A 16535-nucleotide genomic window follows, 5' to 3' on the forward strand; every position below is an offset into this window, starting at 1 on the left:
GAAGATTTTCTAGCAACAGCTGCAGAACTTGCTTTGTGCCGGATGACCTGAAAGAGAAAGGTGAAACTTAAGAGGGAAGAATGTCAGCCATGGTACATCTGAAAGGATAACCTGATGATCCAGGATAGAGATGGCATTTGCACTTACGTAACAATATTTAGGTGATCCATGTGACACACAAGAAATAAAGTACCTATTTTTGAAAGCTAAAATCAGATAGCTGAGTCGTTGCTGGTGGTTCACCCAAGTGTTGTCACCTGACATTACATGAGGCTGGAGAGACAGGTCCTTATAGCAGTACTGAAGAAAAGGTAGTTCTGATGCAGTATTGCTTCATCTTCTGTTTTTAAAATTCCATTTTATATTCCACCCAGAGGGAATCAAAGTTTACTGCATCATTAATGCTATTTTGAGATGAGTTTCAGGCACTTGGGAGGGGGCTATTTTTATTTTGTGATATGAACATTGCAATGTACTACTTGCTTGCACTTCGGTTATTATCATTCTGTGACTCATATTAAATTTTAAAATGGCATTGCTAACAGTTTTAACATTAAAAAGGCATTAAGATTTATGTGTGTATTTAAAAGCCTTTCCAAGCTTAACATTGATAATGTTAAAGTTTCAAACACTTGATATAAAAAAATTTTAAAGAATTTCACTTTAAAAAAATAATGTTGAATTTTAATTATGATTGTAAATCTAACAAATTTGCTCCAGTTTCCTGTAATAATTACCAAACAAGGGGTATGCACCATTTAAGCACCAAAAAGAAGATACTCAATAAACTCAAATCCATCCATCCAATAGATGGCCTTTAAAGGTCCCTTGCAACCTAAACTGTTCTGTGATGCTATGTTCAGGAACTATATTTTTAGTGTAGTTCAATCAGAAGTTGAGCACGCAGGATATGAAACGCCGAGCGTGTTGGACCAGCAGTTGACCTAGAGCACAACCTACAGGCAGCGGACTTCAGTGGGTCCGCATGGACACGGGGAGGGCAGGCGTTTGGAGAGTCGGCTGAACGGCCGGGATGGGAAGGATTCCCAGGAAAGAAAGGAAGCCTTTTCATGCGAGCATTCACACACAATGGTGGTAACAACTACCAGGAGAAAAAGCATCTGCTTATATTAAGGCTTAGTTTTCAGAGTCATTTGCAGTAGAGAAGCATGTTTGTTAGCTTCCAGTTCTTCAGCGATGTGCTGGCAGCACGCTCAGCTGCTGAAGGCTCGCTGGCAATAGGGATATTACCTCTGAGTTCATGGCTCAATTTGCGTTTGGTTAAGTGCGGCTCTGCTAGAGTAGAGTTCCTAATTGCTTGACACATTCTCGGTTGCAATGTCCCCCAAAAACATACACCAGATTGTAAGGTTGGTGACACAAAATGGCTTTCTGTGCTAATTTGGGGTACTGAAATTCTCTCCAACACTTCCTAGGATGGTGCAGTTATGGGCATGCTGCTGTCCATTTTATCATTAACCCTTTTGTAGGTTGCAGCTACAGTATTCAGATGCTGCACCATCCTTTGTCTCAGTGTGACTGTCTCTATGGCAATTATTTCATAAAATAATAGCTATGCTCATTTTGATGAAACAGCTATACTCATTTTAACAAACCATCATGCCGTAGAGATATTAGAATGGCTGCAAAATTATTAGCGATCATAAAGGCACTTTATGTTCAATACAGAGTTGCACACAGAGGTGTATACCAGCAGCAGTCAAGAGAATACGTAGCTTTTAGATTTTTATAAATTAAAGAACCAAATAAATTATAACCAGTGGCTTTCACTTCTACTTTTGGGGAAAATGTCAGTGAGATAAATAATATTATTAAAAGGAAAATGGAACATGTCATAACTCAAAACAATGTCCCAGCATTCTTAGATTATTTTAAGTGAAGAAACTTGTTTATCATAAGGATAAATTTATTATCATAAAAATAATAGGTTACAATACATTTTTTACATCAGTTTAGCTATCAGAAGGGATAGTTAACAAATATATGAAAGAATACAATTTCTGGTTTTATCAACAGGAAATTCAATATAGAGTTCTAATCAAAACCAAAAAAAAAGAAAGAAGAGAGTTGAAAATTATGCAACAGTATGAGGAAATGGAAATTAAATGCAGATTAAACTTCAGTTGTACGAGGAATAGTCACTATGAGAGATGAAAAAAGCAAAGAGAAAGCAGGTGAACCACTAACCGTTTACTAATAGTATAACTGGCTGAGATAGGGGAGAGAGAGTTGACTGGAGAAACAATATTAGTTTTATTTGTACCTTCATTTAGATATGACAGTAACTGGATACACTGATCTCTAAATCCTTGCAGAGAGAAAAATGCAGAAATTTTCACGATGATCAGATCATACCATTGAAAAGAGTAATCTGAAGCTTTTAAATGCAGATATTTTTTTCATGCCAATATAAGGTTGCAATGACTAAAGATGACACATTTTGATACATTCCAATATGTTATAAAGCGAAGATGAAAGTATGTATTCTAAATAAAGTAAGAAAGCTGTATATTAGAGTAATGTATAGATAGAATCTCTTATTTAGGAAAAAACAAGTAATTAAAAATAGGAAAGCAAACAAGGAAGGTATTAAAAAAGCTCTAAAAAGAAGTGGAAAAGAAGTAGAAAAGTTTATCAGCAGTTAACTCGTATGAGAACAGGATATGCAGATAACAGATGCCACTAAAAAATGTGTAGAAAGTAAATATTTACAGAAAGTGAAATGAAAGAGATTCTACTCCTCAAAATTTAAAAAATTCAGCACATTATTCCACTGGCTAAAAACAGTCAGTGAACAGTTTTCCTTCAATTCAGTGAGAAATATATGCCCCTTTTGGTACTTAGTATAAAAATATCTATATCCAACATTCTATGAGCTCTGAACAGACCGAAAATGCTTAGAAGTTGTGGTATTTTAAAAAAAATGAAATTGATAAAATTAATTTTATTTCAGTAAATGACATGAAGGAAGCATTACAGTGGTGAGCAAGTCTGCTAAAGACTTTTATCAAAAACTACTGTCTTAACTAATTCTGATCTTGTATGTCAAGTAAACATCAAATTGAAGTCTGTAATGATTGATAAACAACACATTTTTTTTTGATGCTGTATAATGAATCACAGGGATAGAAAACAGTCTAATTTTTTTTCTGTCTGACTCAATGAAAAGTTTTTATAAAAAATTTATGGGCTCATATACATAGTTAAGCAATTTGTTCAATAGCTAATTCTTCTTTCTAACAGTCTAAAGCAGATCTGAGTGTTAATGGAATAAAATTCACTTTATTTTATGGGGAGGAGTTATCATGAGTGTACATTGTCTCCTTTATCTTTTGTTCCAAAGCCTAAGATCCTAGGTTATATGGATAAGAAGCAGTAAGTCAGGAAAATAAAATGTTCAGGAACATTTCAATAAACAGTTTTATTTATTTATGATTTTTTTTTCTAACTGGAATGTTTCACTGAATATTGAATAGGTCATTAAATAAATTATTGCAAATCTGAAATGCCAGCTGTAAATTTTCAGATTGAGAGGAGATATCAGTTCATAAAACAATGCAGGTTAACTGGGCAATAAACTGTCCAAAATACTTCAGGAAAAAAATCTCATATAACCTAGAAGGTTGGTATAATTTTGATGTGAAATTGTCATTTCTACAAATACAAACTTTTACACTGTAAAAAGAATTATACAATTTTGTGCATAAAAAACTATCCAGAGCCAAATTTTCTATAATTTATATCTTTCTTATATTCATCATCAAATACAATGGATATGGAATAAAGAAAACTCCATACTAAAATTCAGATTCTTTGCACATATCTACTAAATGGTGTACACCAGTTGATTTAAACACTGTTTGACACTGTCCAGACAGTTTCATTTTTTAAAATAAACATACTGCTCCTATATAAGGGCAGTATAAGAGTGCAGCTAAGAGGACAACTTTGACTGCTTTCAGTTTCTGATGGACCTTCTAATATACCATACGTTAATCATATATTGTTATTTTTTTACATAGGACACATCATGTCTCTAAAGGAACAGTGTAAAACATTGTCTATTACTGACTGTGAAGTTGCCGTGTAAGGGATGTATTCTAAATTTAATCTCAGAAGTTTGGGAAAAATTCTAATGTTTATGTGCAGATATTGTACAAATCTCTATGAAATCCAGCACATGGTCCCTCAGAGACAAGTTATTTTTCAGAACTTGCTCACTTCTGTGCTTCCTAGTAGAATTAAAACTTACTATTATGTCGTGGTTTGACCCCAGCTGGCAACTAAGCACCACACAGCTGCTTGGTCACCCCTCTCCCAGTGGGATGGGGGAGGAGAATGAGAAAAAAAAAAGTAAAACTTGTGGGTTGAGATAAAAACAGTTTAATAAATAAAATAAAATAAAATATAATAATAACAACAAGCATAATAATAAAATAATAATAATAATTGTGGAAAATGAATATAATAAAAGAGACAAAAATAAAACCCAAAGAAAGACAAGTAATGCACAGTGCAGTTGCTCACCACCTGCTGACTGATGCCCAAGCAGCGATCCATTCTCCAGCCAGCTCTCCCCAGTTTATACACTAAGCATGATGTTCTGCGGTATGGAATATCCCTTTGGCTAGTTCAGGTCAGCTGTCCTGGCCATGCTCCCTCCCAGCTTCTTGTGCACCTCCTCACTGGCAGAGCACAGGAAACTGAAAAATCCTTAACTTAGGATAAGCGCTACTTAGCAACAACTGAAACATCAGTGTTATCAGCATTGTTCTCCCACTAAATCCAAAGCACAGCACTGTACCAGCTACTAGGAGGAAAATTAACTCTATCCCAGCTAAACCCAGGACTTATTATTATGCAAGTCGCCTTGTTATTTAAGTCCATTTTCCACAAAGTGAATGGGAAAATGGGGTGTAAAAGTTGAACTAGCAATTAAGAATTGTGCCTTGCTTTCATGACAGCTGTTTAATAAATTCATCCAACAAACTCTGCCTTCATCTTTATGTCCCTTTAGTGGGAAGTCCTCTGCTCATAAGCAACTTAATACTCAGCTTCTCCTATTCTTGTCCACTGAGGCTTGGGCCTGGCTACTTCCAATTCAACTTAAACTCATTTGACAGTTCAACCCTAAAAGTGTGAGAGGATATCAAACAGCATTTAAACTAGACATATAGTCCAGAATAAGCTAAATATTCTGATTTCAGGCAAACCTAAGATAGATGAAGTGAGATTCCACCTACATTTGAAGGCATCATTTAGTTTTCCCATTTCTTTCTGGTGTTGAAAAGTGGTTATTTCCATAAGAATTAAAATAAAATCTTAGCAATGTAAATAAAAAATTATTTTCTCCTTTATTCTTTATTTGAAAAAATAAATCTCTTTTTTTTTTATACTGTTAGAGCTTCTCCATGTGAAGCTGAACTTCAGGAATTAGTGCATCAAATTGACATCATGGTAAACAGCAAGAAAGTGGAATGGGAAAGGAAGATGAAAGCTTTAGAAGCAAAGATGGATCTCCAGGATCAAGAATTAGCAAGTGCCCAAAGCAAACTGGATCAAAAAGGTCAAGAGGTATTTAAGAAAATCATGTTCTGTAAAAAAAAGTATTTATTCTGGTAGTGAGTTAATTGTATGCTCTAAATGCTCTATAAGGAGACATGTTTGTTCTATCATGTAAAAATACCAAACACTCTTTAAAGGTCACTAATTGTCCTTAGTGTTTTGTTTTAAAGTGTGCTTCTGTTCTGAAAAGTGATTGTAAAAATGTCATTGAAAGTCTCATATTTCTTCTATTTCCCTAAAGTCTAAATCAAATATTCGCAGTTTAGCTGTAAAAAGATAATTTGATGTTTTTTCTAAATGTCAATACTTCTAGTTTCGTCAGAAATTTTAAATGGAAACGGACAGTTCAAAAAGTTTCACAAAATTATGTCTTTGTAATTCCTGTTTATACCTGATTTTTATTATTTTACATGTTATATTGTCTTTGTATGATAATTTTATTATTATTAGCGAAGATTCAAATTCTATTACCACTTAGACTTGCTTATCAAACTGAAAGCCCCATTGTACCTGATGTCTGTACTTCACAGTCTTGTCTGCTGAATATTCATTCAGAAGCATCAGTAAATCCTAGCACAGCATTCAGTTCTAGTTCAAGACATCCAGAGTTAGGTGTTTACACACGGGCATCCCTGTGTGAGCTAGGTGTATAAACTGCCAGTGGGAGTTTTGAAAATTAAATAACTCTCCCTAATTAGCAATTAGGAACTTGCTCTTAGTCACTGCAGTTCAAGGAGCCAAGAGAATAATTCAGCTGGCCTGTCCTTAAAGCATCAATTTATTTGCCTGTACAGAGATGTTACCTGAAATATTTTACCATATTCTACCTAGCTTCATCTGCCCCTCCAGAAAAACATAGGCATCGTGTATGCTCTTTGTCATATTTCTCATTTCTCTGTGAAACTCAGATAACTTCATATACCTCAAAAGGCACTGTACTTAAGGAGGTGAAATGGGTCCACAGTGTCTCCTGATAATTTGTACATAGGTAGTTGAAAGTCATTTATATGATTACATAAACCATTCAAGCAAAATTTTCACAACTGGGCACAGCAGTCCATTAGTATAGTTGGGTCAGAAAAGCTTTCATTAAATGGTCTTTCATGACAGACACATACAGTATTATCATTAAATCATAACATAAGCATACAATAAGAATTTTTACTATAAAATCCCTAACTTAATATTGATGCAATCTAGGTTGGTGGTATCTAGTTTTATTATTAAGTTACTGAATTAATATATGTTTTTAATATATATCTTTTAAGCAACAGTCTTCTTTCAAAGCTTCAAATGACTGTTCCAAAAATGGCCTATTTTGCAACACTTCAGATAAGGTAAACTTGAATGCTTATTCTAACTGTAGGTGGGACTACTTCAACAGAAACTGGAAGACTTACAGAAAAATAAATATGAAATGGCTCAGAGTTATGAAACTCAGCTTCAAGAACTGCAATCTCAAGTAAGAAAAATGTCAGTTTCATTATTATGATTGCTGTATAAAGAGCTTACACATGCCTAATGGTATAGATGTACCTTTATGGATTTGGGAAAGATGAATTGTGCCATACAAATGATGATGACTACAGCTTCCTACTAGGCTCCATTATCATTTCTTTACTGACATGTCCAAACTTTTTGGATGGATTTTGATGTGACCGTGACATCTGTTATGAAGACAGATAATCAATTTCCCAATTAAACTAAAACTTTGGTGAATTAATAAAATAGACAATTAGATTCATGCTAATAAGACTCCAATGCACATGAGGAATTTTAAGCCTTAAACTGTTCTTATCATGTCTTTGCTATGATTTTTTCTGGGTTTAGTTTGCCTGATTTACAGGGATTATTAAAGTGGTCTGATAGCTTTCCATAAGGGAACATAGTATCAAAACTAGAGTAACCTGGGTTATTGACACTGGGAATTTGTTTTGGCTTTATTTCAGAATGCACTTACAGCCCAGAAAGCCAGTCATATCCCAGACTGCATAAAAAGAAACATGGCCAGCAGGTCAAGAGAGGTGACTCACCTCTTCTGCTCTGCTCTGGTGAGACCCCATCAGGAGTACTGTGTCCAGCTCTGGGGTCCCCAGTACAAGAAAAACATGGACCTGTTGGAGCAGGACCAGAGGAGGGCAACAGAAATGGTCAGAGGATTGGAACACCTGTCCTATAAAGAAGGACTGAGAGAGTTGGGGTTGTTCTTGGAGAAGAAGCTTCTGAGAGACCTTATTGCAGCCTTTCAGTCCATAAAGCAGACTCATAATAAAGATGGGGAGGGACTTTTTACCAGGGCCTGTAATAATGGGAGAAGTGGCAAGGGTTTTAAGCTGAGAGTAGATTTATATTGGACATAAGTAAGGTTTTTTTCTGTGAGGGTGGTAAGGCACTGGCACAGGTTTCCCAGAGAAGCTGTGGCTGCCCCCTCCCTGGAAGCGTTCAGGTAGGTCGGGGCTCTGAGCAACCTGGTCTAGTAAGATGTCCCTGCCCATGGCAGAGGGGTTGGAATAGATGATCTTTAAAGGCCCCTTCCAATCCAAACCATTCTGTGGTTCTGTGATTCTTTGTTCTGTTTTGCTGTGTTTGCTCTGTGACTGTGTTTTTGTTTCTTCATTATTTTCCACTTCAGTCATTCATCTAATTTCTTAGCAAACTTCAGTCTATTCTGTTTCTCAGATTTTAACGTACACAATTCTGCATTGTTTTTCCTGCTATTCTACTGTTTCCTTCACTGGATTCTCCTACCAGAGATTTAGTGTTACAATTAAGAATTTCCAATCATCACATATCATAGAATCGTATTGGATTGCATAAATTGGATATCATTATTTTCATTTAGAGGTAATAACACCACCCACATCCATTGAACAAATAAATGTATAACTTATTTTTAAGGTTATGTTGTCTTTATTTTTTCTTTTATATATGGAAATTGATCTGGCAAACAGTTCTGTGAGTAAGTAGAGAATGTTTTAGTTGTTATGTAATTAACACTTTTAATCATTTGGGAAAATAACTAGAAACAAGCTATCTTATAATTTACACAAATTACAGAAAAAGGAACAATATCTTAGCATAATTACTGAGAAGATAAATGTCATATAATGAAAAATGGTGTGACTTTTTATGTATAAGTTGGAAGGTGCCTTTAGCAATGCACCACTATCCCCCAAAATATAGCAGATCTCTTTTCTCATCCTTTTTCACAATTGCTGCAATATTTTTCTCGTCTTAATTTTTTTTTTATCACATGCTAAAAATGACTGGGTTGATGTTACATGTTGTTGCTAAGATCTTCACTGAAACTGAACTTTCTGAAATTGAAACTCCAGGTCATTTTTCGTAAAGATTTTGATTTTTAAATTGTTAATTGCCCTACAACTCCTTTCCATGGGCAAATACAATGTGTTTTCTCTTTGTGTTTTTTTAAAGAATCTGACACTTCCTAACCTACAATCTTCTCTCTGTAAACCAGGTTATACTTCTTGTCAGGATTCTTCATTTTAGTTACCACTCAGACCACCTAACCTTTTTTTGAGCTTCCTGATTGCTTCTTTCTTGCATCTTTATTCAAGAAGATTGAATTTCTAGCTCTTAAGAATATATATCACTTTCCCAATCTATGCCTCCGAGCATTTCCTTCTCTCTCAGTCATCCTATTTATTTTACCAAAGGTTCCAGCACTGTTGCCATTTGCATTTTATTTTACGATTCCTATTCCTCTCCTTTCACCAAACCATATTTCTTAATGAAATATCCATCCAGTACACAGTGACCAATGAAGTAAACTGATGAATGCCTAAGTTAGGAGGCCTGCTTAGATTCTCTGTGTGATAAACAGAAAATTTGCCTGTCAGAACAATTCCAAGCACCTATACTAGACAGTAAGACTATTCTACTCTGCTCCTTTTACCACATCTCCTTACTGAGTTTCTTTCTGAAATTACTGTGCTGCAGTGTCTGCAACAGCATGACTTTAATGTCCCCAATTCTTAGCTGCACAAACTCATATCTAAAATACAGAGCTTCCTTGACAATGTTAATCGTTGCCTTCTCTCCTTTGTCTCCCTTCTTTTGGTTCTTACCCTGACTTGCGAGTTATGCCTCCTTCTACAGTGTATAATCTTAAGAACTACAATTGAGTTTTGCACAAATGGTGCGAGTGTTAGTATTTACCCATAGCATTGTATCTTTGTCTGCAGATATATTCTTAAAATCCCTCCCAATTTTTTTTTCCTTCCTAATCTTGGTAGAAATAGAAAGGAACGATTTTTCTAGCTCTCAGTGCTGGGCTATTCAGAGCAAATTTCTCTCTGATATACCGCTTCTGTGGTCCTCCATGCTTTTTACCCTTGCTACTGATAAAAGCAGCTGTCTAATGAGCAACATTCCCACTGAATTGATTGTGTGCCTGTTGAATGCTGTAAAACCTGTGTTTTTCTTGTATTAGGGAAATAATTCATGATATGTAACTTGAAACTCTTAGGCCACACTGCTGCATTCATTCAAATGTACAACATTTTGTCATAATTAAATAGCAAAAACTTTAGAGGTTGATCTTCATTACTTTTTTCCTTCATTTTTCCTATATTAATGTTAGTAGTTATTTTGATTTTGAAAATGACAGAAATTCCTCAGCAAAAGAACAAGTATCCATTCTTGCTCTAAGCACTTTAGCAACTAATTGCTTCACTTAGACATTTAAAAGCTAGATGACTACATCTGAGCTACCTCAGGCTCCCTTTAGAATCAATGGAGGGAAATGGACACCCCTAGAATATAATTCATGTCAGTCTATGACGACAATTTAAGATAGCTGAAATGACTAAGCATTTGGAGGCAGCTTTTTCTAATGCAGACTAGCTCAGGCTTGGATGTCTAACTTTTAAAAGATAAATTTAGATGAATTCTACCCCAGAACTTATTAATAATGCCTCATCATTTTTTTATTTATTTTTTTTACTTGTACAACATGCAAATAGCATAACTTGAACCTTATTTTTAAAGGAAATATCTACAATTAAATGGAAGGATTTGGGGCTTTTTATCTAGCTTCTAGTTGTGATAACATCCAGACTATGATCAGTCTGAAATATCCTAGTTTCATTAAATAAATACAATATTCAAACTAAATTTTCTCATTTTGGCCATTTTGTTCCATTTTAGACTGATTTGTTGAAGTGTTGGATCCCATATTTCCTAGCCGGTTTAGCATGAACAGTCTAATACCTCTCTTCATCTAAGTTTGCCCTTCCCAGGCAGTTCACATATGCCATAAGATATTCAAGAGCAAAACTCCTGTTAGTTGAAAAGGAATGTCTTTCTTTCAAAGGCAATGAGTTCCATGTTGTTTGAGCCTGGATACTCTGATCCATTTAAATATCTTAACTGTGCTCACTGGCAAGATCAGTTTCTAATACAGGCAGCTTCTCTGGTTTGGTTTGGTTTGGTTTTGAAGGTGGTATCTCAGCTCTGTAAGTCCATGTTACAGGATTTCTATTCAGAAATTCCAGTCTATCCGTGGACCTCCCCATTTCATGAAATTTTCTAGTCTAGAACAACCTATATTTTCAATTATGTTTTGGTGTTCCATATTATGAGTTTCCATAATCATCTCAGATGTCCCTAGGAAGTTTCCAGATGATTTTTTTAACTCTGGTACCTGTTCTGTATCTTTCTGGATTCTTTGGCCATCGTTGTTATCTGCACAGACCTCAGTTGCTCATTCCAGCAATTCAATAGGTTCAATAGGATTCCACTTTATTTCTAATTATTTCTGTGGAAGTAATTTCTTTTCTACACATTAGTTCGCTTGAGCAGTTAGCAAAAATAGGAAATTTTATGGATTTTGTTTAGTTAGACAAAGGACTTTATGTTTGAGTCAGAATTTTTAAAGTCATATATACCTGACTTTAAAGGAACAAAACAAGAGACATGATCAGTATTCACAGTTGTAAGCTCCTTTTCTACTCAACATTCTTCACAAAGTTCTTTCACTCAGCTTCCCCCAATACCATATTTTTAGTGTTACCTTTGTCAATATCCTTGGTTTTCCATTTTTTTCAAAACCAGATGTACATATCTCTACCAGACAATGTCAGTTTGCTGTGTCAAACCTGTTAATGGCCACTAGTCCCTTTTCTTGTGTAGTATAGCTAATTGTTGATCAGAGTGGCCTTCTTTCTGAAGAAGCTGCTACCTTCTGAAGAGGCTAGTACTTCCACTGATACCTTCCCTTCTCTGCCTCTGACTCCTAAGCCATGTTTTCATGGTAAGATCAATTGGCAGAACTGTATTTAGTGTCCCGTTGTCATAGACACTCTTTGGTACTTAATGATTCTAGAAGAACACAACCATTACACACATATCATTTCCATAGTTTTCACGATAAAAAAGAAGCATGCAAGTTTAAAATACATTAATGATAATCCTTCATTCTGGCCAGTGAAGCACCCTTTAAAAATGTCAACACAAGATGGCAGTAAACAAGTATAGAATATTTCACATAAACATTTTACAGGAAATGACACTATGGGTAAGGGTGCCATAAAGAACTTCAGCAGAATTAAGTGGCTGTCAAATGAACCCATCTGAATAGCTAGTTAATATTTATCTGTGAGCTTAGTTTTGTTCATCTCTAATAAATTAACTTTATTCATTGATTCTTTGTTACATTGATTAAACATTTAGAATGCTGAAGCTACAGTTGGCGATTTTAGTTCTGAAGAAACTTTGGTCATATGGTCATCTTTGATAGATTCTGCATTTTCAGCTCTGCTTTCATTTTTAGTTTTCAAAGTTGACACGTATTTATGAAAAGCTACAGTCGCGTCAGTTAAAACAAAGGAAGGTTGAAAGCAGACAAGAATGTGGGGAAAGCCTAGAGATACCATCTGAACTGAGCAATTTATACAAGAAACTGAAGGTAACAATACTTTGTTATTATATTCTAATTTTAATGTGCCTTTAGAACTAATTGGTGGTTTACAGTTGTGAACTTTAATTTCTTGATAATACTACAAAAATTATATAATTTCCTTGATCTGGGAAGAAAAGGTACATAGTTTAATATTCAGGTTTTGTTCTTTTATCCAAGTTTTATTAATGTTTTTAGTAGTTTTATGAGTTAATGTAGATAATTTTCTTCATAAGTGTAACTATACATAAATTTTACTTTTTTCCTGATTAATATATTTGTACTGGATAATATGATATCTTGAGGCATGAAACCTTTTACATATGTAGGATACTGTCACATGATACCTACCATTAATTCAAGTTTTATAGACCTCAGGACAATTTTGACCATGTAGGACTAGATAAAAAAAAGGGTTTGGGACTGGAAAACTGCTTGTTACACACATATCTTGTGAGCACCCATGTGCCTGAGGCAATCCACAACCTTGACCTCAGTGCCTAGCTTCGATTGGTAACTCATGAGGAAGCATTAGGCACTTAAAAATACATTCTACAGAATCTACCATACAAGATGCTGAGGACAGGATTTGGTCATATTCCCTATCCATCTGGACACAGAATTCTTTTTAGCTGACTTATGCTTGGATACAGGAAGATGCTGATTTCTGATCATAATTCATGGCCTTGATTTCTCAGAGTTAGAAGTTACTTTATGATCTGTGGAATAATCAAATATTTGTTGGGCCAACAGAACTGGTACATAGAAAGCATGCCAGCAAGCGGTGGCTTCTCCCCAAATACTCTCCTGGCTACATTCTCTGGTGCAGAAACTGATACCCAGTCTCACTTCTTATAACTGAGCAATATAATCTCTAGCTGTGCTAATTTTAGCTGCTGCTTTTTTACTTATTCAATAAATTTGCTGGTATCCTGTGCAAAGTGACACAACTTCAAAAGGAAGAATTCCAGAGCCTGTTGAAAAATAACATTTGTTTGTTAGGTAGGAAATTAACATGGGAAGATTCTGGTTCAGATTCTGTCCAGAAGGAAGATTATTAAACTGAGCCTTCCACATATGGGGAGAATAGTCTAACTAATAGTCTGATGAAGCATAGCAGAATGACAAAAAAAAATTTACATTTTCTGTGGCCATTCTTTGTAAAGAGTATAATAAAGTAGTGTGTGCTTCAAGCATTTACTAAACTGGGTCCTGTAGGGAAAATAAGCAGAGGAATACCAGTGGAAAGTGTGAGGTAGTTACCTAGCTGCTAAGCATTGTGAAGATTTACAGGCTTATGATCTCGATTTATGTAGCTTTATGATATAGACGATTTAGACACTTTGAGAACTTTACAAACAAAAAATTAAGATCTAGTAGATTTTCAGTAGTTTCATACTTAAGCTGCAATTAAACAGGGTTTTAGGATCTTTATTTTGGTCTTGCCTATCTTCTATGTTATCCTATAACATATAGGACTAACTTCTGCGACCTTCAGGTGACTATACCTACATAACAGGACACATCCTAGCTCTACATAATGTCGCTGTCTCTTCCACGTGAAAGAGTCCTTGCTATCAGTAAAGCTACTATGCTTTGAACTGCAGCATAGCTACCAACATCTGCTACTGTGAGAATAATAAATGGGTTATACATCTATCTTTGACTAAATATATCACTACTGTGAAACCGTCTGATCCAGCTAATATGAGAATGACCTTATTCAAGATTAAAATGTGAAAATAATGTAACACAATGCTATAATTTGATTAATTATGCAGCATGAAAAATGAGTGCTTGGAATATATTCAACAAATCCGAGTATTCAGGAAATAATTACTGTGTTGAAAATCTACTAAGCTCAGCAATGCTTTAGTAAGGCCTTGAACCTGCAGTCCTCATTAAGTAGTCTGAAACTCCATTTGTACTGCATTTTGTAAAATGAGAAGATGTTTATTGGTTTAAAATGCCAAAGCAGATATTAGGAAAGCTATAAGAGAAGATTTGTATTAAATCTATGTTGGAAAGTATTCGATTTTGTTTCAGTAGCAAATAAAATCTGATTTTTTTTAGAATTTGGGTTATACGCCAGCTTAGGATAATTAGAAAAAGCATTTATCTTTTTGGAACCAACATTTCCATTGTGAAAAAGGAAATTCTCATAACAGCTTATAAGTGTTACATTTTTCACTGTGTAGAATATACACTATTATTTATATATAATACATATACTGTTATTTTATTAATTCCTCAAACTAAAAGAGCAACAGTTGTAGTAACAAATTCTCCTACTTATTTTGTGGGATACTGCCTTTAAAGTCTAGTTGTGAACATACAAGATCTGGTATGATTTAAGAGCAAACTCACACTATAAATGGAAATACAAGTACAAATACAAAACCAGACAAATCTGATACAATAGAATTTGATAAAGAAGTTTTTGTTTAAATTAGTTGAACTCAGAACTAGAAGCAGCAATTGTAAAGAGAGCAAGAAGTAAAATTTATTAACAGTAGCTGCTGTCTCATTTGTGAAAAAGAAAGGAAAAAAAAAAAGAAAAAAGCACTCAAAACATTTGTCTGAATATTAAGGGTTTGATTCCCTGCTGATTACTCTACTTGACACTGATGCAGCTTTAAAGTCATAGGAACTATGCTCCAATAAAATAGGTGTATTACAGTCATAACTCTTAAGACCTTCAGCAATGGAAGTGATTTAAAATATTTTATAATTTTTATTCAATGATTATGTTTATCACCCATTTTTTTCAGATTAGCAGCCCTTAAGACTGGAGTTTTTCTGTGGGAGCGACTGGATGTCTGGTTTACATCGCTGTTCTTTTTTTTTTTATTTCCAAAATTATGGAAAGATTATGTGTTAACTAAAAAACCAGATTTTTCTTAGAACTATACAAATTACAAAGTTATTTAGATTAAGGAAAAAAGTTAATTTCCCTGTGTTTACTAGCCTTGCTTTGCTGTCTTTCAGGAATTTAAGGCAAAATCAAGAGATTTGGATAAGATGGGGACAATCTGCCAAAACTATCTTGTTTATTTAGATACTCAACAGAAGTTATTGTCTGAGAAATTTAATTTATTTCAGGTAAAATTCCTACCTTCCTGCTTTATGAAGAAAATTAGCTGTTAGCTCAGCTAGAGTTATTTTAATTTAATTTTAAAAATCTGAACACCACTAAGCTCATACTGAAACTGACAATACATGGATATATTGGTAGTGAATACATTGCTTTCAGCAAGGCAGACCCATACTGAAAGATCTAATGATATATACAGGTATTTTAATTTTATATTTCTCATTAAAATGAGAAAACAAGTATCATGATGAAAATTACAGTATTTCTGATTTAGAAAAACTGCAAAAAGCAGTGCATGTTCCTCTTTTTAAGTATAGTGTGGAGATACTTTTATCTTCTATGCTATTTACTAATATGCAATTAATTTTGATGACAAGTTATTGAAAAGTACCTTAGCAAGTAAGTAGTACACGCCATTACTGTGTTGACTCAAATATAAAGTTCCCTCAAATCTAAGATAGCCCTAATTTTTTTGAAGATCATAAATATGCATTAATATAATTTACGCAGAAAAATCAGTTTCTATATGCTACTCCAGAATCACACGTGGAGTTGTTTGTTGGATCACTTATCCCTTTTTTATCATATTTTTCAGCTTTCAAGTTACCATTCAGTCCTTGGTTGACTTTGTGATTCTTTTTACTTGCCAATTTGCTTACTACTTTTTCATATAGCCTATTGATCTAGCATATTTTTATTTTTTTATTTCCTTCCAATCCAGAACAAAATATTTAATGATGTCTTGATGACCTATGCTGCTCTAAAAAAAATGAGAAAAATAACTTAGAAATTAACTGGGCCACAAAACAGCTTGAAAATTAAGGGGAAGCCAATTATGTTACTGACGGATAATCCCCTTTTCCATTGTTACTAGGCTCATTGGATCTTAACCCAGTGAAACACTTTTTTAACAATTCCTGTGAGACTCTTTTCCAT

At 34.4% G+C, this 16535-nt stretch overlaps 1 protein-coding gene across 1 annotated transcript in view; it reads left to right on the forward strand.

The window, feature by feature from the left end:
• DEUP1 (deuterosome assembly protein 1) overlaps window positions 1-16535 on the forward strand; it is a 48286-nt gene that overhangs the window by 4126 nt on the left and 27625 nt on the right. The window contains exons 3-6 of the mRNA XM_042793341.1: window positions 5424-5595; window positions 6953-7048; window positions 12380-12514; window positions 15494-15607. Of these exons, the coding sequence (XP_042649275.1) occupies window positions 5424-5595; window positions 6953-7048; window positions 12380-12514; window positions 15494-15607 (517 nt within the window). The remainder of the gene's footprint in view (window positions 1-5423; window positions 5596-6952; window positions 7049-12379; window positions 12515-15493; window positions 15608-16535) is intronic.

The sequence above is a fragment of the Tyto alba genome, unplaced genomic scaffold (assembly GCF_018691265.1).
Source record: "Tyto alba isolate M040663 unplaced genomic scaffold, T.alba_DEE_v4.0 Super-Scaffold_2, whole genome shotgun sequence".
NCBI classification, from domain to species: domain Eukaryota; kingdom Metazoa; phylum Chordata; class Aves; order Strigiformes; family Tytonidae; genus Tyto; species Tyto alba.